This window comes from Sminthopsis crassicaudata, chromosome 3 (genome assembly GCF_048593235.1).
Source record: "Sminthopsis crassicaudata isolate SCR6 chromosome 3, ASM4859323v1, whole genome shotgun sequence".
Classification (NCBI taxonomy): Eukaryota; Metazoa; Chordata; class Mammalia; order Dasyuromorphia; family Dasyuridae; genus Sminthopsis; species Sminthopsis crassicaudata.
Window position 1 is genome coordinate 417,055,387 of NC_133619.1, and position 25,831 is coordinate 417,081,217.

General features: G+C 37.3%; 1 protein-coding gene across 1 annotated transcript in view; it reads left to right on the forward strand.

The window, feature by feature from the left end:
- Positions 1 to 21,018, forward strand: part of HIBCH (3-hydroxyisobutyryl-CoA hydrolase) — a 93,939-nt gene extending 72,921 nt beyond the window's left edge. Inside the window, exons 13-14 of the mRNA XM_074302858.1 lie at positions 248 to 281; positions 20,725 to 21,018. Coding sequence (XP_074158959.1) covers positions 248 to 281; positions 20,725 to 20,840 — 150 coding nt within the window. The 3' untranslated portion in view covers positions 20,841 to 21,018. The remainder of the gene's footprint in view (positions 1 to 247; positions 282 to 20,724) is intronic.
- The last annotated feature ends 4,813 nt before the right edge of the window (positions 21,019 to 25,831 follow it).

The window sequence follows — 25,831 nt, forward strand, 5'->3', positions numbered from 1 at the left end:
AGTCCCTGCCCCATATTTCTAAATAAGCAAACAAACAAAATAACTGGAAGGGGATCAATAATTTAATTAACAATAAAAATTAACCAGTTTGTTTTCCTCTTCTTTGACAACAATTTAGTCCAATTTGTGGCTAAAAAAGTTTGCTTCTGTCCCGCATTAATTAGAAACAATTAACTGTCTTGGAAATTTTGTGTTTCAAAATGTCCATGATTTTACTTAAGTTCATCTCTATTTCTTTAACTTTCAGAGAGGCCATGACTTTTATGAAGGTGTTCGAGCAGGTGAGGAAATAATTATTTTTCCTTCTTGGTGGTTATATAAAACTAAGATTGGGAGGAGAACAGGTAATACATGTTTTGTTCAGAGATGTGTCAGAGACACTTTATCTTTTCTCAGACTAACAAAGTACTTCATCAGTATTGCCCATTAGATAGCATAAAGGAGGACTCCAGTATTGATAGTATCAATTTAAAAAAATATAGCTCACCTGGCAATTATTGTGGTCAGATTTTTTTTTTAAATAACTAACTAAACTTGTTTCTAGAGCCTAGTGCCCTGCCTCTGTTGGGTATAACTTGAGCTCATTAGACTGACTTAGTTTACTCATGGCCATCATCCTAGTTGCTACAGAAAGTAACTATGTAGGTATGTAGGCACAGGCTTAAAAGTAGAATCCTTACTTTTCTTTATTCTTTTACATATGGGCAGCCAGGTGGCACAGTAGATAGAGTGCCAGGTCTGGAGTCAGGAACATTCATCTTTCTGAGTTCAAATCTGGCCTCAGACACTAGATGTGTGACCCTGGGTAAATCATTTAACTGTTTGCCTCAGTTTCCTCACTTATAAAATGAGCTTTTGCCAAGAAAATCTTAAGTAGGGTCATGAAAAGTCAGGCATGACTTATAAGACTGAACAACAACAATAATGAAAGAAAAATGTAATTTTTTTTTTCTCATCCAACTTCTTGGGCCCCTAAGCCACCAGGTAAAAATACTTATTCTAGGATAAACTACAGGCTCCTTTGTTTGGCTTTTAAAAGCCTGTACAATGTAACCTGTTTTTTTTTAGTCTTATATATACCATGTCTCAAACAAACTGGTTTACTTTTTCTCATGACTTCATATTCTCATCTTGATATCTTTGTTTATGATCATTGCACTCCCTCCCCACCTTCACCTAATAAATCTTCCCACTTCCTTCAAAACTCAGTTTAAGTACCATTTGTTATATGAATCATACCTTGATGACTCCCAGTTGCGACTGTTCTCTCCACTAGAAATTACATTAAATATTTTCTCTTTGATTTTATGTATATATACTTTGCCCCTGAGAGAAAATAAGCACCTTGAAAAGGAAGTATTTCATTTTTGTCTTTATATCACCAGGGCCTAGTATATAGTTGGTGTTTAATAAATACTTACATTAACAAAATGGATAAAAGCGGGGAAAATCACAGATGGTAGGGAAATTATTGTATTAAAAATGGGGGGGGGCACAAAAAAAGAGAAAATGGAAATGAAAATAGTGAAAAGACATGTAGGAAGAAGAAAAGGAGGTAGAACAGAAAGAGATGAGGGAATAAAAGAGAGAAGAAAGGAAGAAAAAGAGGAGTGCTATTCATCCTTTCCAGAGAAAGATATGGAGATGGGGGAGAGTATGTACTGAATCCAGATACATTTTGAACCCAACTTTAAAAACATTGAAGTTATGTTGAATCTGCTCTAGACTATTGAAATAAGCAATATTAATTTTATTTCTCTCTTTCATCCAGAAAAGGAAATTCAGAAATAAAAAGTTTAAATACTTTTAAAACCTAAATAAAGAGAATAAATAGCTTTGACTACCTCTATTCTAAAAAATTAAAGCATTTGCCAATGTTTTGGAAAATAAGAACTCTTTTAGAAAATAGGGACATGTAATAACATATGTTTTATAAAACCAATTATTTAATAAATAAACTATTTAGATTCCAGACCAGGCCTAGAAACACTTGTTTTGACCTAAAAGGAATTTAAAGAATCTATATTCCTAAAACACCAGGCTTTGGCATGGTAAACAGTGATTCATTACTGCTTTAGAGTTCTCTCATATTTCTGGTGTAGAGCAGAAAGACAATGGCATGAAGTTAAAATATAGAGCTAGAAGAACAGATGTACTATACCAGCTGTCCTTGTGAACTTCCCCCTATTAAAAATCTAGCTTTATTATAATTCATTTTAGAGCATAAGCAAAAAAATGCTCATTTCTTTTCAAAGAAAAAGAGAGAAAACAAAACAACATCTCATAAAGCAAACTGGTTAACACAGGACTTTTCTTATAGCTTTTCTTATCTTGAACATCTACTATATTTGTATTAAAATCAATCAGAACCATCATTTTTTATTCTTTTACTTTTAATACTTTGAAAGAGCCATGATTTTATTGGTGTGAGGATTATTTCATTTGAATCAACCTTATTCCCTCCATACATTAGTGAAGAGTCGTCATAAATTGCTGTGGCTAAAAATTCTGCTAAATGGAGATCACAAGCACAATGCCTTCAGTGAGCTAGGCGCAGGTGACAAGCACATTTTAGTATGCAAGATCCACTGGCACTCATGCTTCCATGACATAATCTTTAAAAACCCAGGACTACCTTCAGGCCTTGATTGGACATTACAGTGAAACTTTAAAGGCAAAGTTAGAACAAATTCTGCCCTACTGGAGCTTTGTCTCAAGGTAGGAAATTTAGAGGGCTTAAACATTTAGCACATGTTGTTCTTCAGTAGAACAGAACAGAATTAAGTTCTTGGAGGTCTCAAAGTATTTTTTTTGGGTTGCTTTTAATAATAGCTTTTTATTTTCACAATACATACAAAGATAGTTTTCAACATTCACCCTTTCAAAACGTTTGTGTTCCAATTTCTTCTCCCTTCCTTCCCTTCACCTCCCACCCCAGATAGCAAGTAATCCCATATAGATTACACATGTGTAATTCTTCTAAAGATGTTTCCACATTTATTATGCTGCACAAGAAAAGTCAGATAAAAAAGGGGAAAAAAGCAAGCAAACAACAACAAAAAAGGTTTAAAGTCCCCATGATTCTCTCACTGGCTGCAGATAGAACTTTCCATCACAAGCCTATTGGAATTGGCATGAATCATCTCATTGTTGAAAAGAATCTATCACAGTTGATTATCACATAATTTTGTCATTGCTGTATACAATATTCTCTTGGCTCTATTTATTTCATAGCATCAGTTCAGATAAGTCTCTCTAGGCTTTTCTGAAATCATCATTTCTTTTAGAATAATAATATTCCATTACATTCACGTTTCCAGTTTTTTTTTTTTGTCACTACAAAAAAGGACTGCTACAAATATTTTTGTACATGTGGGTCCTTTTTCCTTTTTTATCTCTTTAAGATATAGACACAGTAATGGCATTGCTGGATCAGAGGGTATACGCAATTTTTTTAGCCCTTTGAACATGATTCCATATTGCTCTCCAGAATGGCTGGATCAATTCACAACTCACCAACAATGTATTAATGTCCCAATTTTCCCACATCCCCTCCATCATTCATCATTTTTTTCTTGCCATCTTAACCAATCTGAGAGGTGTATGAGTAGTACCTTTGAGCTGTCTTAATTTGCATATCTCTAATCAATAGTGATTTAGAGCATTTTTTTTTTTGTGACTAGAAATAGGCCTCAAGAATTCTGATGCTGAATGAGTAGTGGTGGGTTTTAGAACCATAAGGCAGCAGTCTGGAGCCTTTTTTTTTTTACTCCCTCTCCTCTCCCTCTGTCCAATAAAGAAACCTCTATCTATCATGTTCCCTTACTGCGGCTTTTCCTTTCCTATTTTCTTCTTTCCTGCACTTCTTCCACAAGCAGAGCAGCAATACTTCCCCCAAATGAGTATAATCATTTTATTGTTATTTTTCTCTCCTAATGGAAAAAGCCTTACTCAAATCCTATAGCTATATTAGATTTCCTAAGGTCTCTTATAACTCTGTGATTCTACTCCCTAAGCCACTATAGTAAATTACTCCATCTCAGTTGCTTCTAGTATTATTTTCACCTTCTGAGCTACCAAGTCAGTTTGAGGATACCTATCATATCACTTGATCACTTTGGTGCCAGTTGTTCCAAGTGCTGAAATTGCTGGTTATAGCTATGTTTACCCCTTCTTTTCTAGAAGTTTTGTCATCATTATAAAATGTACTAAGTGGAACCTCAGTTATACTAAGTGGAACATTCTGACCCATTTATATTCCACAGAAGCTCCCTCCTTAAAACAATTTTATAAAGCCACTGTTCTGGCAATGCTGTCCAGAATAGCCCTCCTATCCCTGGTTGCTGAAAAGAAATAAAAGCAGGTCATATCAGCAGAACTGATGAGCCAGCACATGTTTCATAATGAAATAGGACCTGATAGGGATGCTCTCCAAAAGCTAAGTCAATAGGTAGAGAATTAAATACAGGGGATATAGATACTGCTATTTAAACCAAAGAAAGGTGATAACAAAAATCTGGTGAATTCTGCTCTTTTGGTTTTATACTTTGGAAAACATGAAAATAAATCAATCTGTAATACCATATTAGTCTAATAGTTTAATTACTTTAATAGTTTTGAAATTCAGCATAACCTTAGGGAATTAATAAGATTATTTTAGCTCTCTTTCAGGGAAAGAAATGTTGAAATAGAAAAGAAAATATTCAGGATATTCCTGTTTTACTTTTTTATTCCTTCTTTCTGACTTTCCTTCCCTTCATTTTCTAAGAGGTAGATACCTTTTATGTGTTTACTTAAGGTTTTTGGGAGGATACACCCTTATAATGACGACAGACTTCTAGAAAAGTAAAGGAGTAAATTTAGCCATAACTACCAATTTCAGCATTTGGGGCAATGGCACAAACTGATCAATTAGTATGATAGGTATCCTCACACTGACTTAGTAGCTCAGAAGATGAAAATAATACAAGAAGCAATTAATATGGAGTAATTATTATAGCGGCTTAGGAAATAGAACCACAGAGCTGTAAGAGGCCTTGGAAAGTCTAATCTAGCTACAGGATTTGCAGTGCTATGGTTTTTCTACCCCAACAAAAAGACAAAAAGAAATAGAGGCTTTTTCCCTTAGGAGAGAAAAATAACAATACGATGATTATGCTCACTTGGGGGGGGGGGAGGAAGTATTGCTGCTCTGCTTGTAGAGGAAGTGCAGGCAAGAGGAAAAAAGAGGGAAGGAAAAACCCCAGTAAGGGAACATGTGTAGATGGAGGTTTCTTTATGGGACAGACTGAGAAGAGAGTAAAAAAGGCTCCATTCCACTGCCTTTTGCTTCTAAAACCCACCACTGCTCAGTCAGTATCAGAACTTGGAAACCTATTTCTAATCATATGAAAAAATGCTCTAAATCACTGCTGATTAGAGAAATGCAAATTAAGACAACTCTGAGGTACTACACTACATGGGGGAAATTCATGTTATATACAATATATATATACATAGACACATCTTATATGTGTGTGTGTATATGTATATACATATATATATGTCTCTATATATATACATATATATGTGTATATATATATGTGTGTATATATATATATATATATATATATATATATATATATATATGTTTTAGTAAAGAAGAATGCCAAACTGTTCTGTTGTAACATGAATAGTTGTGAACTGTTACATTTGCCTTTTTCAGTATTGTTAAAGTTCCTTACAACATTGCTTACTGCTGCTCCTATTCTGCTTCTCCTTGCAGAAATAACCAAGGAGCTGCCTCAGTCTTACAATCCCTTGAGGGGATAGTGTGTAGCTCAGCTGAGTGGTGACTGCAGTGAAATAAGAGAAGTGGTAGTGATACAGAAAAAAACTGAGAGTGAGGTGCTGTGCTCACTTTGTAGGGAAGGCGTTCACTCCATTTGATTATGCATAAGGTAGCCAGGATACAATTTCTGGATGACACTTAGGGTAGCAGTTGCTTTTCTGCAAGTGCATAATAGGAAACTCAATGTATTGTACATTAACATTCCTCTTCCTGAATATTTTTATGAACTAATAGAAGCTCTGGTATAGCCTGATACAGGCAAAGCAGCCTTCAGCATCCAAAAAGGGGCTAATCTAAAGGAAGCCTTGATTCTGTTGTCCTTGGTTACTTTAAAGATAATGTACATTCACCTTTAACTTGAGTTTATTCCTTTGCATTCCAAATTCAAAATGAGTTTAGATAAAGCAGTATATATTAGGGACTCCCCATAAACTAACATTTTTGTTCTGTTTTATCACTGGAAATCTCTTGCTATATATTATTTTTAAAAGTCTTTTAAAAAGCCCTACTTACTTTTGAAGTTCATTTTTAGGAACTTATCCAATTTTGCCACAATAAATAAGCTATTTTTTAAAAAGTTCTTCCCCTCTAATAGAACCCTCCATTATAACATAGAAAAAAAATGATTGAGCAAAACAGATTGTAACTGTGACTGCATAAACAACAAATAACTTTGGTAATAAATTCTCTTCATCCCATTACCTAGAGAAATGAAGTATATTTTATCTTCTTTTGGAATCTCTTTTGGTCTTTGCATTTAGTCATCTGCCTCTTGGTACCTCTTAATGTTGTTTTTATTTACATCATTGTCATTATGTACATTGTTCTGTTCCTTTTTTTCACAGCACTTTCATTTCCAAATATGTCCTCTCCCCTGCTCCCAAGATAGGGATCTTTTCTAACAACGTAAAAGGGAGAGGGGAATAAAAGAGTTCAGCAAAATTAAATGACCCATGAAGAGTCTGGCATCATATGCCATGTTCCATTACTTGTTCTCAAGAATGGAAGGAGGTACATTTGTAATTGTAGTTAGGGAGGAAAAGGAAAGTATTTATTAAGGGCCTACTATTTGTCTGACATTCCACTAAGTGCTTTCCACATATCACAGCAACCCTGAAAGTTAAGTACTAATAATTTCCCCATCATGCAGTTGAGGAAAATGGGGCAGGACTTTCCAGAGTCACAATGATAGTAAATGTCTGAGGCCAAATTTGAATCCAGGTCTTCCTGACTCCATGCCCAGCTCTCCATTGTACCACCTTACTGTGCCTAAATTATTCAACATAATGTGTTTTCCTCTTTCCTTAAATATCATTGTCATTGAGTATATTGTTTTCCAGGGTCTGCATTCTTCATTCTGCAGAGGTTTATACAGATGTTAAAATTTTTTAAAATTCCTCATATTTGTTTTTCTTAAGAGTACAATGGTGTTTTGTTGCCTTAAATTCATAGCACATCATTTTGTTTGGCTATTTGTCATTTGATGGCCTGAAATTTTGTTTACAGGTTTATTCTATAAGGAAAGGGCTGCTATGTCTGTTTGGAGGATTGTGATATGTCAGACTTGGACACCTATACAAATGCACACATATCTTTATCAACCTGTCTTTTCTTCTTCTGGGTACATTCTCATTAGTGAGATTGCTTTGTCCTTGAGTGAATAGTTTAATAATTTTTATGAGATAATCCCAAACTATTTCAGGAGTTAATGTGCCTATATTCCTACACCTTCTGTACCTACATTATTTCTCTCTTTTAATTAATCAACCAGTCAGTAAACCAGTTTATCAATAACCATTTATTAAGCACCTACAATGTGCCAAGCACTGTGCTACATGCTGGGGTTACAAAGAAAGTAACAAAAAAATTAATTCTTGCTCCCAAGTCTAATGGAGAGATAACATGAAAATAATTATGTATAAAGAAGATATATACAGAATAAGTTGGAGAAAATCAACAGAGAAAGGTAATAGTGTTAAAGAGGAATCAAGAAAGGCTTTTTGTTGAAGATGGGATTTTAGCTGGGACTTGAAGGAAGGTAGGGAACCCAGTAGGCTGAGATGAGGAGGAATAATCTTCCAAGCATAGGGAAAATATCTGGAGTTCGGAGATGGAATCTCTTCTGTGAGGAATAGCAAGGACACCTGTGTCATTGGGTCTGGAGAATGTCTGTTATGTGCATATTTTTGTTATTGTTCAGTTGTTTCAGTTATGTCCAATTCGTTATGATCCCATCTAGGGTTTTTGTTAAGACTGGGCTAACTCCCTGGAGACCTCAGGATCAGCCAGAGTCAGGATAAGTAAAAGTCCTTGGTCTTTACGGGGAGAGATCAACAAAACTGCCAGGAGTTTTGCCAAAGATCTCTTTTGGATTCTGGAGTCCAGGACTTCTATCTTTCTCTTCCTTCTCCTGCCACCAAATGAGGTCTCACCCTCTCTCACCTCACCCTCTAATCCTTGCCTATGATTATTTTAACCTCAAACACTGAGCCAGCACTTATGGTGAGAAGAGCCATTTATCCAAACATATGCTAATAGAGTCATTGTCTCATATTGAATAGGTAATTAGCCTTAAGTGCTGGTTTGTCTGATCCAAGTACACCTGTTTTTTCAGAGTTTTAGCCCTTTACAGTTTTTCTTGGGAAAGATGCTGGAATAGTTTGCCTCTCTTTTTCTAGCTCATTTTACAGATGAGAAAACTGAGGCAAAGAGTTAAGTGATTTGCCTAAAGTCACACTAGTTCTGATGCTAGATTTGAACTCAGAAAGAGGAATTTTCCTGATTTTAGGTCTGTCACTCTACCCGCTACGCCACCCAGCTGCAAATACAAATAATAGTAACAACAATAATCTCTACTCTTGAGCTTATATTCTAGAAACATAGATCAGTCTATTCAGAATAAATATAGAGAATAAAGAGAAATTAGTTGAACTGAGGGTATTTTGGAAAGAAGAAACAAATTAAACAACCAATAAAAATTTATAAAATGCCCATTCTTGTCATGAGTGTCAGCCAGTGAAAAGGTTGATAAGAGATAGTTGGTTTCCTGATCAGTCTCTATGTGTTCATATATACATATACATATATCTTCCTATTTTATATCTTCCTACATAAGACATTCCACCTGTCAGCTCCAGGTATTTTCTCTAGCAATCTCCCATGCCTGGAATGATTTTCCTCCTCCCCTCATCTCTACCTGCTGGCATCTGTGGCTTTCTTTAAGTCCCAAATAAAATACCATCTGCTACAGGAAACCTTATTTGAGAATCATCAGCATGGAAATTGTAATTAAATCTGTGAAAGCTGATGAGATCACCAAATGAAATATGGCAGAGGGAAAAGAGGACCCAGGATTATATCCTAAGGAATGCTTACAATTAGAAGGTGTGATCTGGAGGAAAATCAATCAAAAGAGACCAAGAAGAATGGGTTAGATAGGTTAAAAGGAGAACCAAAAGAGTGATGTCCTGCAAACCTAGGAAGAAGAGTATCAAGCTGGAAAGAGTGACCAATAGTGCCAAAGGCAAGAAGTCAAGAAGAATGAGGATTGGGAAAATGCCATTGAATTTGGCAGCTAAAATGATGGTAACTTTAAAGAGAATTGTCTTGGTGAAATGATAAAAGTTGACAGCCAGATGACAAGGGATTTAGAACAAAAAAGAAAGTAGCACCTCCTGTTATAGCCAGACTTTTTCATGGTTTGTGGGAAAAGGGTGAAGAACTTACAGCACATATTAATCAGAGACTGTTTTACTAAAGTAGACCAAGCCTATTAGGCCTCAGTTTCGGCTTCCCCAGAGTCACGTGATTTTAGATAAGGCCTAAACAACATTCATTGTCCAACATGGCTGAAGAAGCTGTATATCATCTCGTCTACTACATTCCATTGACCAACTAGGGATACAGTAGACTTATGTGACCAATCACAACATATAGAGGGCAGGATTTTGGAGGTTCTTTGCTTGAAATGGGAGCATTTTCAAGGGAGTAGCCCTATCCTGCTGTGAAATTTGGCTTGCAGACCAGGGTGGGGTCCGCTTCTCGAGATTCTAATAAATAACTCTGCTTTCTATGAGTGAACTCTGAGTAGTCAATTTGGGTAGGTCTTGTCCAACAATGGGCTTTAGCTACAAATGGTAAAAAAAAAAGTAATAAAACAGTAGCTAGCAGGATTGGAAGAAACAAGTGAGGTTTATTTTTTCAGGATGGGAGAAACATGAACATGTTTGTATGAAGTAAGGAATGAACTTTTGACAAGATATGATGGAAAGTAAACAAAAGAGAAGGCCAATTTGTTGTAGGAGGTAAGAGAGGGATGAAGGAGGAAATAAGTGGCAGAAACCATCTAAATGATAGGAGACGGGGAAGGAGGAAAAGATGGAGTTCACCATCAATGGCCTTCCTTTTTTCACTAACACTTGAAGAGGGGTCCTCCTCAAGAAAGATTTCATGTAAAAGGTGGTTCTTAAACTGGGTCATGAATGAAGTAGAAGTTAGGAGATAATGTGTTCTGAATGTAGAGAATAGCCAATGCCAAGTCATAGAGATGGAAGACAGAGAAAAACATGAAAAACAAAGAGGGCAAGTATAGCTGGATCACAGACTACAGGAAAGGATGTCATGTTCAATAATGCTAGGAAGAGAGCTTGGGGTCAGGTTGTGAAGGGTTTTAAAAGCTAAACAGAAACACTTATATTTTGTCCTACTGGCATTAGAAAACCACTGAGATTTATTGAGTAGTAGATCTGAAGTCAGAGATACCTGGATAGCTAGATCAGTACTTGGATAGATAGATAGTACTTAAAGAAACATTGTTTTTGGCAGCAGTGTGGAGGTGGTCTGAAGTATATGAGAGGCTTGGAGCAAGGAGATCAATTGGGAGTGTGTTGTAATTATCTAAATGAGAGGTACCAAATTCTGAATGAAGGTGTTAGTGGTATCAATGGAGAGAAAGGGTCTTGATAGCATCTATGTTGTGAAAGTAGTTACAGCAACTGATTTGAATGTATAGAATGAGAGAGGATATAGAATTTGCTAAGGGTATGAATCTGGGAGAGTAGAATGATGGTAATTTGGATGGAAATAGGAAAGTTTGGAAGAAGATTTTTGGAGAAAGAGACTGAGTTCAGTTTTGGACATGTAGAGTTTAAGATATTTCCAGTATATCGAATCTGAGTAAGCCACTGCTGGTAGTATAGGACTGAAGCTCAGTAGAGAAGATTGGTTGTGGATATATAGATATGAGTTATCCATATATAGTTGGAGAGCTGATGAGGAGAGACACACGAAGGGGGGGGGGAGAGAGAAAGAGAGAGAGAGAGAGAGAGAGAGAGAGAGAGAGAGAGAGAGAGAGAGAGAGAGAGAGAGAGAGAGAGAGAGAGAGAGAGAGAGAGAGAATTGACAGTGACAGGGAAAGAGGAAAGGAGGGGGAGGGAGAGGGAGAGAGAGAGAGGCAGACAGAGGGAGGGAGAGAGAAGTGGAAAGCTTTGGAGAACACTTACAATTAGGGGGTTGATGAGAAGAATGATAAGTAAAGGAAGGAGATAGAAAGAGTGGTCAAGTAGGAAGAAAACCAGGAGTAGAAGTATAATGTCATGAACACATAGAGAGGAGAGAAGAATATCTAGGAGGAGAGTTTGGGCAAGTGTCAAATACAACATATAAATTAAGAATGTTGAGAACTGAGAAAGAACCATCAGACTAGGCAATTATGTTCTCGCTGGTAACTTTGGAGAGAGCCCTGTAAGTCAAATAAGGCTGAAAGCCAGATTGCAAAAAGTGCAGAAAAGGATGAAAGGAGAGAAAGTAAAGACAGGAAGTGTAGAAAGCTTTTTTTTTTTTTTTTTTAGTAATATAATAGAAAAAAGGCAGAAGAGAAATAACAGCTTGAGGGGATGATAGGATCAAGTGAAGGTATTATAAAGATGGAGGAAACCTGGGCATTTAAAAAATGGTATTGAGTTGATCTAGTCATGAACAAACTGAGGCTGTTGGATTCACCTGTCATTTAAATAACAGGAGAGATGATTCCTAGTGGCAGAAGTTGTCAGGTGGCCATTAATGCTCTAAGCAAAATTGCAAAGCCAATCTGTTAGGATTTATTGAGACATTAAATTGCTGTATGTCATCCATTGTGATAGGTACTAGAGATATGGATATGAAAGTCAGTCTCTGCTGTCAAAAAACTTACCATTCTTCCAAACTATAGTGCTTGGTACTGAAATTCTGTTATTCTGTGTGAATTTAGCATATAGACAGGTCCTTAGAGACACTATTCCAATCCCTTAGATTAAGGGGAAATTGAATCTCAGAAGAGAGAAGGGAGTTTGCTGAGTCACAAAGCAAATTAGGGACACATTTGCAATAAATTAAAAAAACTGCTGATCTTTCATAGAATTCTTTATTGTTGGAGCTGGTGGGATCTTTAGTATAAAAACTATTAGAAATAGATGAAACTTTATAAAACCATGAAATCCAGCCTTTTCATTTCTCATATGGGAAATCTGAGGTCTACAGGGGCAGCAGAATAATTACCTACAGGAGAAAGTTACTGAATGAAGCTAATGTCCAGGAACAGAACTCTGGGGAAGCTAGTACATTTGGAAAGTTAGGTAAGGCAGAGAGAGTCAAGTGGTAGACACACTCATGTGTCACTAGGTCAAAAAAATTTTATTAAGCACTTTCTGTGTTCTGGGCACCTTGCTAAATGATAGTGATACACAGAAAGACAAAACCCAGTAGCCTTTATTCTTAAGGAACTTCTAATAGGATAGACAAGAAGCAAACTATTTTACACAAGATATATATATATAGGATAAACAGGTAGTAATCTTAAAAGGAAAGCATTATCCAGAAGTAGGGGGAAAAGGGATAGGAAGAGAAGGATAAACATAAGAGGAAGATATGCAAGGTTGATTTGAGCTGAATTGTGAAGAAAACCAAGTAAGCCAGGAAGGAACTGGAAATGAGAAGAGGGGAGGGTTTTCTAGGAATGAGTAAAAAGGTTAGTAAGTCAAAAGATAGTTGTCTGTGTACATATACAAAGACATATACATCTATCTATATCTCTTTCTATTCTTTCTTCTTAGAATTGTTCCCCAAGTACCCAGCACCATCTTGCTGTCCTCTGGCTTCCCAAAGTTGCTATATCCACCCTCAAAACTTGCTTGCTCTTTCTCAGTGGTTTTCTAATGCCTGTAGGACATTACAGATTACAGATTAAGGGTAGCTAGATGATGTAGTGGATAGAACACCAGCCCTGAAGTCAGAAGGACCTGAGTTCAAATCTGGCCTTGGATACTTAACTTCCTAGCTTTGTGACCCTGGGCAAGTCACTCAACACCAATTGCCTCAGGAAAAAAAACACTTATAGATTTATAGAATGTTTTGGATAAAAACCCTTGCCCAGCTTCCTCAACTATAATATGAGGAGTTAGAGTATATGTTCTTTAAGACCCTAATGCCTAGGAATCTGGGAGGAAACTGAGGAATTGATGTGGAGATCTGATTCTGGGTGAGATAAGATGAAAGCTCACCTGTCAGAGACCAGCATGCATCTGACGGACATAAGGTTAACGTGCCAATTGTAGGTTTAAGGGAATAATGATCAAAGTGTAGACTGCACAGTATGGATAGTTATATCCATAAAGATTCCTAGAATATATACATAAATCTCTATAGAAGAAAATAAATTATATGAATGTTTATCATATTTAACATGTTGTTTCCTTCTGTCTCTTTAGTGCTAACATTCTATATTATTTCTAAAACAAATTGCAACTAATGCTTTTCTTAAGCTAATTTAAAATACAGTAATTGCTCTCCAAAAAAAAAGACTTAATTCTGTTACATTCTATTTTTACCCAACAAGAAAACTAATTTTGATGTCATTCAGTTGACTTGAGTAATTATTGGGAAGTGCACAACTTTTATGTAATGTCCGGACTAGCTTTCTAGAGGTCTTCTGGATGGGCTTTGGTCCCAACAGGATAGTCACCACAAGGATAGTTAGGAATAGAGTCTAAAGTCTTTATTGTCTCCTTCACAGTCTGTGTCCTTCACAATCTAGTCACTCTGACTGACTGATTCTGTCCCTGTTCTCTCAGTCCTTAAATACCTACTACAATTACATCATTACAGCATACTGAATATGTGCTAACTAGAGTGATTATATCATTATAGCATACTAGATATATGTGAACTACAGAACCATTATCTCATCAATTCCACTGAGTAAATACCTTGTTGTAAGTATCCTTGCTTCAAGTATACTTCTCCAGAGTTCAGGCCCTCTACATCTCCCGCTTACTTTTGTTTTAGAACACCAAACCAGATGTTGTTAGCAGGTTTCCTCTGGACTTAAGGGTCTTACTTGAAACAGGTATACATAAATCCATCAGCATGGGAAGCATTACACAAGCGATTTGCAATCAAGCACAGGATAGTAGTGATGTAACAAACAACATGAATCAACATGAGGAATTATACATGCCCTTAAGTCCTAGAAATAGTCCAAAACCAATCTATTGTCCATTACTTCATGTGTCAGGGAATCCAATGATTCTTGAAGGTTTTAAAGTCCTGTAGCAGTCTTATTGACAATTTTTGATATTCATGAGTCAATTGCCATACACATAAGGTTTAACAGGCATGCTTTTTCAGTGGCAAGTGTAGTCAGAGATGGAATCATCTGATGTTTCTTGGGTCTTTTCCTTTGTGTCAAGGGTCTGCTCAGTCTCTCTCTGATGGACAAGGTGAATACGGCTTGTTGGCACCCATCTGATTCCTTCTCCATCTGTAGAGATACAAGCAAACCCTCTCCCCCAAGCAGTTAACCTACCTGGTCCCTTCCATTCATCACTTTCTGAATCTCTCCACATCACCTGTGGATAGTGGATAATGGAGCTGCTTGCACTAGACACTGCCCATCTGGAGGATTATAAAACTTGTCTGACGGAGCCAGTGCATCTTTGTCAAAAATCAATAAGTTAATTGTATAAAGAGCTAAATTAAAAAGTTTTCTAGGGTTACCTGTGGCTCCCCTTTCTTTTGTTTTTGGAGAAGTGTCTTCATGTATCTGTTTCTCCTCTCTACTATTGCCAGACCTTGAGGATTAAAGGGTATGCCAGTAGTGTGTAAAATCCTATACTGTGCACAAAAGTGTACAAAATGTTTAGAAGTATATGTAGGTCCATTATCTTGTTTTTATTGCTTGTGGCACACCCAAAATTGCAAGTGCTTGTATAAGGAATTCAGTGATCACTCGGGCTATCTCTTTTGCTGCTGGTATTGCAAAAGTGAATCCTGAAAAAGTGTCTACCACAACATGGATAAAAGACAGATGACTGAAAGATTTATAATGGGTCACATCCATTTGTCAAATTTCATTTGGTCTCAAACCACAAGGGTTCTTCCCTGGAGGGAATGTAGGAGTGTGGAAAGGAAGGCAAGCTGTACAAGCTTTTGCTATGCTCTTAGCTTCCTCTCTTGTGATTCCAAATTGTAAACGTTATTATTCCAAATTATAAACATAAAGCTCAAGAAGCCTGATGATATTTAGAATGAAATTTTTGGGTTTGGCCAACATAGTTAGAAGGCTATCTGCCTTTGAATTTCCATCAAAAAATGAGACCTGGAAGTCCACTATGAGAGTGGACATGCAAGATATAAATCTTACCTGGATGCTTTCTCACTTGCTCTTGAAGTTCCTTAAAGCATTGATATAATAGAAGCTATAAATTTTATTTGGGTTGTGGCAATTTTTTGTACCACACCTATTGAATAGGCTGAATCAGTTATTATATTTACATTTCCTGGATAGTAAGGGCTAGCATGATTGCATACAATTCATTCTGCTGAATGGACTGAAAAGGAGTTCTGACTACTCTCTTTATAGTTAAGTCAGGAGATATACAGCACAAATGTTATGTTTGGATGTATCTGTAAAGATAGTTGGTCCTTTAAGAGGAACTTTAGAAACCTTTTCTTCAAAAATCCATCGCCAATTACATAATAGCAAGATTATCTTTAATGGAGACGCATGTGTAAAATTTGGAGCTGTGGCCAATAAAATTTGCCATTCTGAGATTGTTTCCCAGCATACATTAATTTGTGCATTAGTATAAAAGGTAAATATCTTCTCAGGTGTTATCCCAGATAATTGTACTTAATGGCCTTTAATAAAATTCTAGCCACAACCACTGGGTAAGGAGTAAGGCTTTGTTCTGGTTGTGCTGGGAGGTTCACCCACTCTATTACACTGTCTCCTTGATGAAGGACTGTTGTGGGTGCCTCTTGTGTAGCAAAAACTGATATTTCCAAGAGTTTCTGAGTGACTCTTTCAACCACATTGGATAAAGCCAGTTCAACTTCTCTCAAAACCATTTGAGCTTCTTTTGTAAGCTGGTATGGTGAGTTTAAAGCACTCCCCTTAAAATGTCATATAATGGTTGTAATTGATAAGCCTAACACTGGGTGCATCCATTGGATATCTCCTATCAACTTCTGAAAGTCATTTAAGGTGTTCAACTTCTCTGTTATTAAAGAAAGTTTTTGTACTGTAAGCACCTTAGGATATAATTCATATCCTAAATATTGAAAAGGAGCATGTCTTTGAATTTTTTCTGGAGCTATGTGCAATCTGTAGTTCCTTAGTGTTTCTATGGTCTTTTGTAGATATGCTTCTAACATTTGCTCCTCAGGTGCACATCCCAATATATCATCCATGTAATGTAATAACATTACTTTTCTTACTGGAGTAAGAGCAGCAGCAACATACATTTGACACATAGTAGGGCTGTTTTTCATTCCCTGTGGCAAAACTGTCCATTCATATTTTTTGTAAGGTTCAGCGCTAAGTTAATGCTGGGCACTGAAAAGGCAAATCTTTTCATATCCTCCTTATCTAGAGGAATAGAATAGAAACAATCCTTAATGTCTATAATCCCAAAAGACCATTCTCTAGGCAATTGAATAGGAGATGGAAGTTCAGATTGAAGAGTTCCCATAGTTTCTATTGTTTGTTTACTTTTCTCAAATCAGTCAACATCCTCCATTTTCTAGATATCTTTTTTACAACAAACACAGGGGAATTCCAAGGACTTAGAGAAGGTTGTAAGTAACCTTGGTTAAGTTGCTCCTGTACTATCTCTAATAAAGCCTGAATTTTATCACTACCTAAGGGCCACTGTTCTATCTGCACTGGTATCAGTTTTCTATTAAATGGGAACAGATGAAAGTGTTGGCAGGCCTTCAACAGCAGCCCTGCCTAAAGAACCAAAAGTATTCATTTGTAATCCTGACTGTTGTAAAATGTCTCTTTCCCAGAGATTGATGGGGATTTTTTCAACTATAAAAGGGAGCAAAAACTCCTGTTTCACCTTCAAATATCCATCTCAAAGGAGTAGCACTAACTTCAGTTGCTATTGATCCTCCTACCCGAGACATGTAGGTGTCTGCCTTAATCTTTGGCCAGTGACTGACCAGTTGGCACCTCTAATGACTGTATGATCTGCACCAGTCTCTATCAATCCTTCTAATGGTATGCCATTTATATAGATAGTGAGCATAGGTCGGTCAGCTGTCACAGCTGCAGTCCAGAATATCCCTGGATTCTGTTGCTTGGAGTCAGAATCTGGGCGATTATCACCACATGGCCTATTAGGAGTCTGTATCAGTAAACCTGAAGCTACTTTTTCTCCTGGTTGATAAGTCACACATTGTCTATCTGTATTAGTGACTGGGATATTATCTACAAATTCCCTAGTTTCCCACATCAGTGTATGTATAGACACTGTTTTGTAAGCACTCTCAGGAGGTGAAATGGTCAAGCCTACTCTCCCTGGAGGCAAGGGATCTATAGGCTGGAGAGGAACAGATTTCATCTCTCCAGAGGTTATCTTACCTGCATACAACTCTATTCTTCCCAATTGAATCCCTTTTTCTCATCAGGTTATGTAATGTTCTCTGGGAGCAGGTTTTTTGGGGAGCTTCTAGAAGCAGCCTCCCTTTCAGTTCAGTTCAATAATCACCTCAAATGCAGCCAAGAGTTCGAGTCCAAATCCTTTATTGTGTCCTTCAAAGTTTTGTCTCTTTTCCTGGGGCCTGGTTAGCTTTAGAAGAGGCCTATCTCTCTCCTTGGTTCCAAGAGTTCTCTCCAAATGTCTCAGAATCCAAAGGTTTGTCCTTTGGCCTCCAGCCAGCTTCAGCCTCTCCTCCTCCCAATGTCTCCAGCCAGCACAAAGGTGGAAGTTGGAATGAATCTTGACTCCTTCTCTCAGAGAGTGGGCTTGTGGATTTCTGTGGGCTTGTGAATCTCCCAGAAGTCAATCCTAGTTGTCAATCTTCTGGAAGTCCCCAGTCTATATATGCTCTCCAAAGGTGTGAACTCCAATGTGTGAACTCCTTTTAAATGTGTGAACTAAGTACATAAGCACTTTGTTTCAAGTTCTGGCCTATAACAATGTTGCTTTTTGGCTGATTGGTCATGTCTGAGTATTGAACTTCTAAAGACTCTCTGGGGGTGGCATTGGCTGCCATCATGCCCCAAGTGTTTTTTGCTTGGGGCCCTGAAGCTGAGCTTTGCTTTCCATTTCTCTGAGTCAATCTATGTTCTGATAACCAATGGAAGCCTCTGTTGCATTTAGAATATGGGATTTTGGGTCTTGTTTTGCCACCCTGTCTTCTATGCCAACATTGAGCTTTCAGATGCCCTACTTTACCAAATTGAAAGCATTGATGAGTCTCTCTAGAAGTCCCTTGCCAAAAGGGACCCTGTCTTCCTATGTTCTACATCATAGCTTGGCTATAAAATGTATTTGTGCCCACTGTGGCATAGTGTCTTATGATCTCCTCTAAAGGAGCATCCTTGTGTGGTCCTAGTATAATTCTAATACAAAACTCATTAGCATTTTCTTGCACAAATTGTCTTATCATAATTTCTGTTGCTGCATTTTCACCAATAGTCCACATGGAGCTGTCTGCATATGTCCCACGAAATTAGCAAAGGGTTCATTTGTATCCTGTGCTATTTTTGTGAAGGCTTCCCCTCTATCTTTTCCAGGGAGGGAGCCTCATGCTTTGATAGCAGCAGAAGCAATTTGCTAATACACTGCAAAAAATTAATCTGCGCTAAAGTGTCTGCATAAAGACCTAAACTTGCTAGTTAATCAAAGGTGACTGGTATATTAACCCCAGGTTATGTATTTCATTGGGCTTGTATTCTGCAGAGTTCACTATACTCAGAAAGCCACAAATTTTGTCCAGATTCTAAACATGTCCTTGCTACAGATTTCCAATTATCAGGGGTTAAAATTTCAAAAGCCAAATTTCCTAAAAACATCTTAATATAAGATGATATAGACCAATAAAGAGTGCAAGCCTTTTTCAGATCTTTGATAATTTCCAGATTAAAAGGAGTATATCTTCTTCTTTCTTGACCTGAAGAGTCAATCATAGGTTATGCCTCTATTCTCAAATCAGATGTATCCTGCCTTTCCTCTTTAGCTTTAACAAATGCCATTTATAATTGTGTCATAGGGGGTGGGCAGAACTTCTGTATGAGTAGTAGTGATGGTGTCATTGCCCCTCTCACTCCTCCTCCCTCCACCCACGAAGGTGAAATTGAGGGGGGGAGGGTCAGGAGATGAGGAATGCCCTAAGGTGTCCTGCTGAGAAGCACCACACTTCTGAATTTCATCAGCACTCTACTTAACTCCTTTCTTGTTTATTCTCCATGCTTTTCAGCTGCTTTGTCAGTACCATTCCCCTCCTGCTCTTTCTCCTTTTTCCTTATTTTAAAACTTGTGGGATTCCTTAAAGCCAGTTATATGATGTTGTATATATAGAATGTTTCTTCAGGAATTGAATCAGGACCATTATTTGTAATATTCAAATAGTAGCTCTCCCACTAGTTTCCACTTATCTGGCTCTAATTTTTCTTCCTTAGAGAGCACCAAGGAGATGTGCACTCTAATATTTCTAAGAGTCCAATGATCTGCTCCCAAATTACCAACAAACCTTGATTCTTTATTAACCTAACTATGCATGCTACACACTTTCCTTGTGGTGGGAAAAGCTCTTTTTGCCCCATTTCTTCTGAAAAACAAAAGTGACTAGTTTAGCCCTAATCAAAGTTTCCTGCTTGTCTATTTTTGTACTCACCCTATTTCCAGATCACAGAAACTTCTCCACTGAACTTATGATTGTGTCATCCAAACTGTTGAGTGTAAGTCCATAGGTCCAGAGCCTCAAAATATAGTGTGCTTCTTTCAGGGCCCCATGTTGGACGCCAAAATGTAATGTCCAGGCTAGCTTTCTGGAGGTCCTCCGGATGGGCCTTGGTCTTAGCAGGATAGTCATCACGAGGAGGGACAAGAATAGAGTCTAAAGTCTTTATTGTCCCCTTCATAGTCTGTGACCTTCACAATCTGTTCATTCTGACTGACTCTATCTCCAGTTCTCTCAGCCCTTAAACACCCTATTACAATTATATCATTACAGCAGACTGAGTATATACCAACTAAAGTGATTATATTATATCAAACTAGAATGATTATATCATACCAGATATATATGAACTAGAGAACCATTATCTCATCAGTACTGAGTGATCACCTTGTTTTAAGTATCCTTGTTTCAAGTATACTTCTCCAGAGTTCAGGCCCTCTACATTTTTGCTTTAAAATTATTAAAAACATTTTCCAAATGTTCTATTACCAGCACTTGGAAATCAAGAATGACAAGGCCTTTCGAGTTTAACCTAGAAAACAAGTTATATAAATACACTAAGTATAAACTTTTTAGGAAAACAGGTAATCTGTAGCTTGTATCTTTGGTAATTAAAGTCTGGTATGGATATGTAAATATATACTTATTTCTTCCTTTTTTCTTGGCAGTTTTGATTGAGAAAGACCAGAACCCTAAGTGGAAGCCAGCCAAATTAGAAGAAATAACTGATGAATTTCTGAATGACTGTTTTAAGTCATTAGGAAGTGACGATCTCAAATTTTAATTTCAATGACTGACCTTTCTCAGAGCTTATTATGAGCACACAAGAAAAAAGGTAGACTCTCATTGGATTGGAAAAATCAGCTCAATTTGATGTGACAGATGTTTATTCTATGATAGTGTGATAATTTCTATTCATTGATTATATGTAAACTATGTTGAATAAAGTTTTTTGAAAAGACTGTGATAATTTGATTGTGTTTTGATAGCAATTCCCCAAAGATATCTCTTTTTGCTTCAAGTAAGGGTAAATTATTGTATCTTGTCATGCTTTAAAAATATTTAAGGGGGCACCTAGGTAGTGTAGTGGAATAGAGCACCAGCTCTGAAGTCAAGAGGACCTCAATTCAAATCTGGCCTCAGATACTTAACACTTCCTAGCTGTGTGACTCTGGGCAGTCACTTAACCTCAATGATAAGCAAAAAAAATTAAGGGATAAAACTTTTAACATGTACTTCTTGATATCTGTGCAGCAGTGACACTCTTGCAAATCTGTTTTACAGGACACTTTCTCCACTCCAGGTTCTTATGACACTTATCCCTCTCTTAGATGTCTGTTTCTTTTACCTAGATCATCATTAATGTCCCCCTACTTGTGGATGTACCTCAAATCTCTGTCCTGGGTCTCCATTTCTTTCCCTGTGCACCATCTCAATGATTACATCAGCTCCTTACATCTATTTTCTGCAGAAGACTTTCAGTTCTCTCTATCCAACCTTACATGTACTTTTGAGTAACAGTCCCACATCACCAACTGTCTAGTGGATACTTCTAAATGATAACATGCAGGATTTCAAACCCAGCCCTCTTCCTAATTTTCCCTGTTCTGTTGAGGGTATCATCATCAATCAGGATTTCAACCTCAGCATCATCTTTGATTCCTTACTCTTCAACACTTACATCTTATCAGTTGCTGAATCTTGTGCATTCTGCCACCTTAGCATCTGTTCTCCTCCCCACCTCTCTGTCTTAGGTCCCATTCACTTTTTACCTGGACTCTTAAAATAACCTCCTAATTGATGTCTCAAGTCTCTTCTCTTCCCCAGTCCATTTTCCATATAGCTATTAGTCATATTCAGGAGCCAAGATCCCAGCAAGTAGTTTTGTGCTCCAGGTTGCTCCCTGCAGGAGAAAATGCAAATGTGTCTTCCATTTAAAGACCTTAAATCTCTAAATAGATACTTTTGAGTTTTAAGTATTTTTTAAAGGATTTCATTTATGATTTTCCTTTCATAGAATCACTAAGTTGGAGCAGGCCATCTAGTTAAATCCACAGAAAGGATTCTTTTTTTTTTTTTTTTAGTTATGCTGTCCTTCACTTGAGAATCACACTCACGTATATGGAAATGAATTTGGGCTTAAATCCCAAGTCTCTGCTTCTCAGTCATGTGACACTGGAAAAGGGTCCTCATCTCTCTGGGTCTTCTGCAAAAAGAAGGGATTGAACTAGATGACCCTGTGAGGCCCTTCATACCCTATAACTATGATTCTGAGATTTCTCAAGGTATCTCCCTCCTTTTGTATTGGTCACATTGTTAGGAAGTATTTCCTTTCATCAAGTCTAAATCTTTTGTTCTATAACTTCTTTCAATCCCATTGCTCTGTGTTTTGTTCTCTGGAGTTAAACATAGGTAGTCTAATCCATTTTCTACATAGTGGCCCTTCTTTCAAAAAGAAAATTATCATATTCCTCTTTAATTATCCAGATGAAACAGCCCTGTTTTCTTTAATCAGTCCATATGATGAGATCTCAAGGTCCTTTGCCAACTTGATTACTTTTAGACATCATTATCAGTGAGTTCCCTAAAATATAATTTTTCTCCTAATTGAAATTGTTTCTCTGTGCCAAGAATTTCTTTCTTGAGAACTTCCATTTCTCCTCAGCTGATTTCATTCTTAGGCCATGGGATTCTGTCATTTCTCTGAACCCTTTGAAATGTGCTGTGGCCCCAAACCCAGAATTCATACTTGGACCATGATAGCTTTCCTCTGCTGAGATGGAGTAATTACTTTTCCATGAATCACATCTCAGTAATCAATTCCTCTCTGTTGCTGAGAATCAGATTCAGAAAGATGTTCTGCCTTGTTACTACCTCTACTTTTTGTATGAGTGTGTACATGCATGCATGCATGTATGTATTTATGATGTATTTAGACAGATCTCTTTCCTCAAGTCTCTTGCTGGGTAGCCAGCCTCTAGTGGGAGTGGAAGAGGGATCATGATCATTATGCCCAATATATCGCTCGCCTGATCCTCTGGCCACCTTAAGAGAATCTGGTGATCTACGCATCTTTCCCTGTGCACCTTCTGCTTTATCTCCATGAGTCTCCTACCTGGTTTCCAGCCTCAGTTAAGAATGGAAGTGAGGGAAAAGGAGGGCATATTACTATCATGCCCTATGAATCTACTGCCTGATCTCCAGCCTCTGGAGGGAGGAAGGGAAGGGCTATTCCATCATACCAGTCTCTCACCATTGAGACTACAGGAGAGGGTGACATTTCATCTAGTCCTCAGTTTGGTCTCCAGCCTGGGGGGAGGGGGGAGAAGGAGAGTATCACCATTCTTTCTGAATTATCTGAGACTCTGAAAGGACTCCTCCAGGAGCTGACTTTGAAAATCTCTATAAAATATTCACACGAATGATTAACAAATTTCTTCCCCTAGTCATACCTTCCCCATCTCAGTCATTCTGAAACCCCTTAGGTCATCACTCAAACCTCATTCCGCATCCTCCACTGCTCAATTTATTATCATTCTCCTCAACCTCAACCAAACTCCCAACAAAAAGCTACCCACTTTTTTCACTGTGTCCTCTGGAATGCCTGCTCCATAAATAACAAAGTTGCTTTCATCTTAAATCTTTTCTCTCCTGAGTCCTGGATTGCTCCAAGGCTTGGCCAACCTTTTCCAGCAGGCACCTGCATTTTCACTTTTTTCTCCAATTGAGATAGGGAGAGTGGAATACTATTTGCTTCCTATAGCCATCCATGCCAAAATTTTTTGCCTACCATTATCATTCAGTAACACTTCCTCCTTTGAATTTTACATGATCTACAACTGCAGACATACAGGACACTCCCTTTCTCTATGAATTAAATTCCTGGGTCACACTCTTTGTCTCCCCTCCAATTCCTGCCCTCATACTAGGGAACTTCAACATTATACACTGATGTGAACAACATATACCTTCAAACATCCTCACCCTCCACTAGCTTACTCATTTTCCATGACATCTTGACCCCCCATCTCACCTTAGCTACACACAAAGATCTTGATATTTGATCATGCCATTAACTGAAATTTCCTCTTCTGATAACAATCTCTGGTCATTCTGGAATATTTGGGGAGAAGGGTAGTAACCCTCCTGGCTTCTGGGAGGAGTCCCATCTTCCTATAGGGGAAACTCCCAAATAAATCATCTCATTCAATTGGAAATCTCAGCCTGGGGCATGTTCAACTTCTTCTATTGAGTTGAAGATTAGTCCCTCCAACTGCTCCCCAGCTTGGAGCCAGGGAAAACCTGATAGAACCAGGGACCTGTCAATCCATCACTGCTAATTTCTAATTAGGAATGCACACTGATTTACTTCTCAGTGTAAACCCATTATAGCAAAAATATCCTAATGGGATTTTGCCCACTAAGAAAGCTATCTTAGTATATTAAAACCACTTTTGCCACAAACTTCGGGTTTGCAAATTCTTTCACAAAGAATCTGCATATTAACCAGAGGGATCTCTCAACCCTCAATTCTCACACCTCAACACTTTACCTTAGTGAACCAGTTCAATTCTCTAACTGTCCTTGAATCCTTTAGTCTTTAATTGTATTTCTGCTTTTTCCCAAGCTTAGTCTTAGATCATTCTCACTATTTGTTGCCTTTGCATCTTGACATGGTTCACAATAAACTTCTGTTATCTAGTCTCAAATGCAGTATGTCATAAGAGTCCTGGGAAATAAAGTCAGGGAAACCTAAAATCAGATTTCAACCTGTGACATTAAATGTATGATCTTGGGTAAATCACCTAACCATTTTGTTCCCCTAACATCTCCCTAGAACTTAACCATTAAGACAAAGATGATTTGTCATGCTGACAAAATCACTGATCCTAAATATATCATTCCAATATCATGTCTATATGATTGTGATATTTCCCCAATTCCTCATTTATTTCCTCATTCTGTCCAGGCAGTCTCTAGCCTAATAGTAAAATTAAGATGCTCCCAGATTGCTTCTCTGGTTCTTCTATTTCCTTATATAAACTTATCTTTTAAATGTATAAGGCTATTCTGTCCAATATCTTTTTACCTTTTTCCTTCTAAATAAGGCATACCTTTGCAGCATCATATTCAAGTCATAGGCTGTATTTTACCAAACCTTAGTGACACCTAATAAAATAAACTTGCCTTGTTCTTATACTTTCTGAATTTGTATATGACATTTGAGGCCACTGATATCTATTATTGGCTCTTTCCCTAGATTTTGTGACTGACTGTGTTAATTTATACACTTATGATTTATTTTGAAGTTATGTTAAAAGTCATTGTACATATCAATTCTCCTTTTGTACCTGAAGTTATATTTTTGGAATTTCCTTTATTTTATCCTCATATTTCATTACTCCTGTAGAATTCTCCCTTTAAATTAAGTAAATGTGACAAAGTTCTACCTGTAGTGATTCTATTTACATAGTTCTTATAGAAAGCCAAGCCTTGCAGGTAGGATGAAATGTTTGAAAAACTTTTCTCATTTATCACACACTACTTTTGATTTTGATTTTTTGAGGTCACAACCATTTTGATGAAATAAAAAAAGATTTGATACTTTTGATTTTTTTTCTTGGTCACTTTTTTTTTTAAGATCAGAATTCAGAAGTACAGTGATTTCAGGGGGAACAGTCAGTGATAGACTCTCAGGATGGATTTCATATCAAATCAGTGACCCAGAAAAATGCCTGAGCTCAGCTAACATCTGAAAGAAAGCCTTTGTTCTAG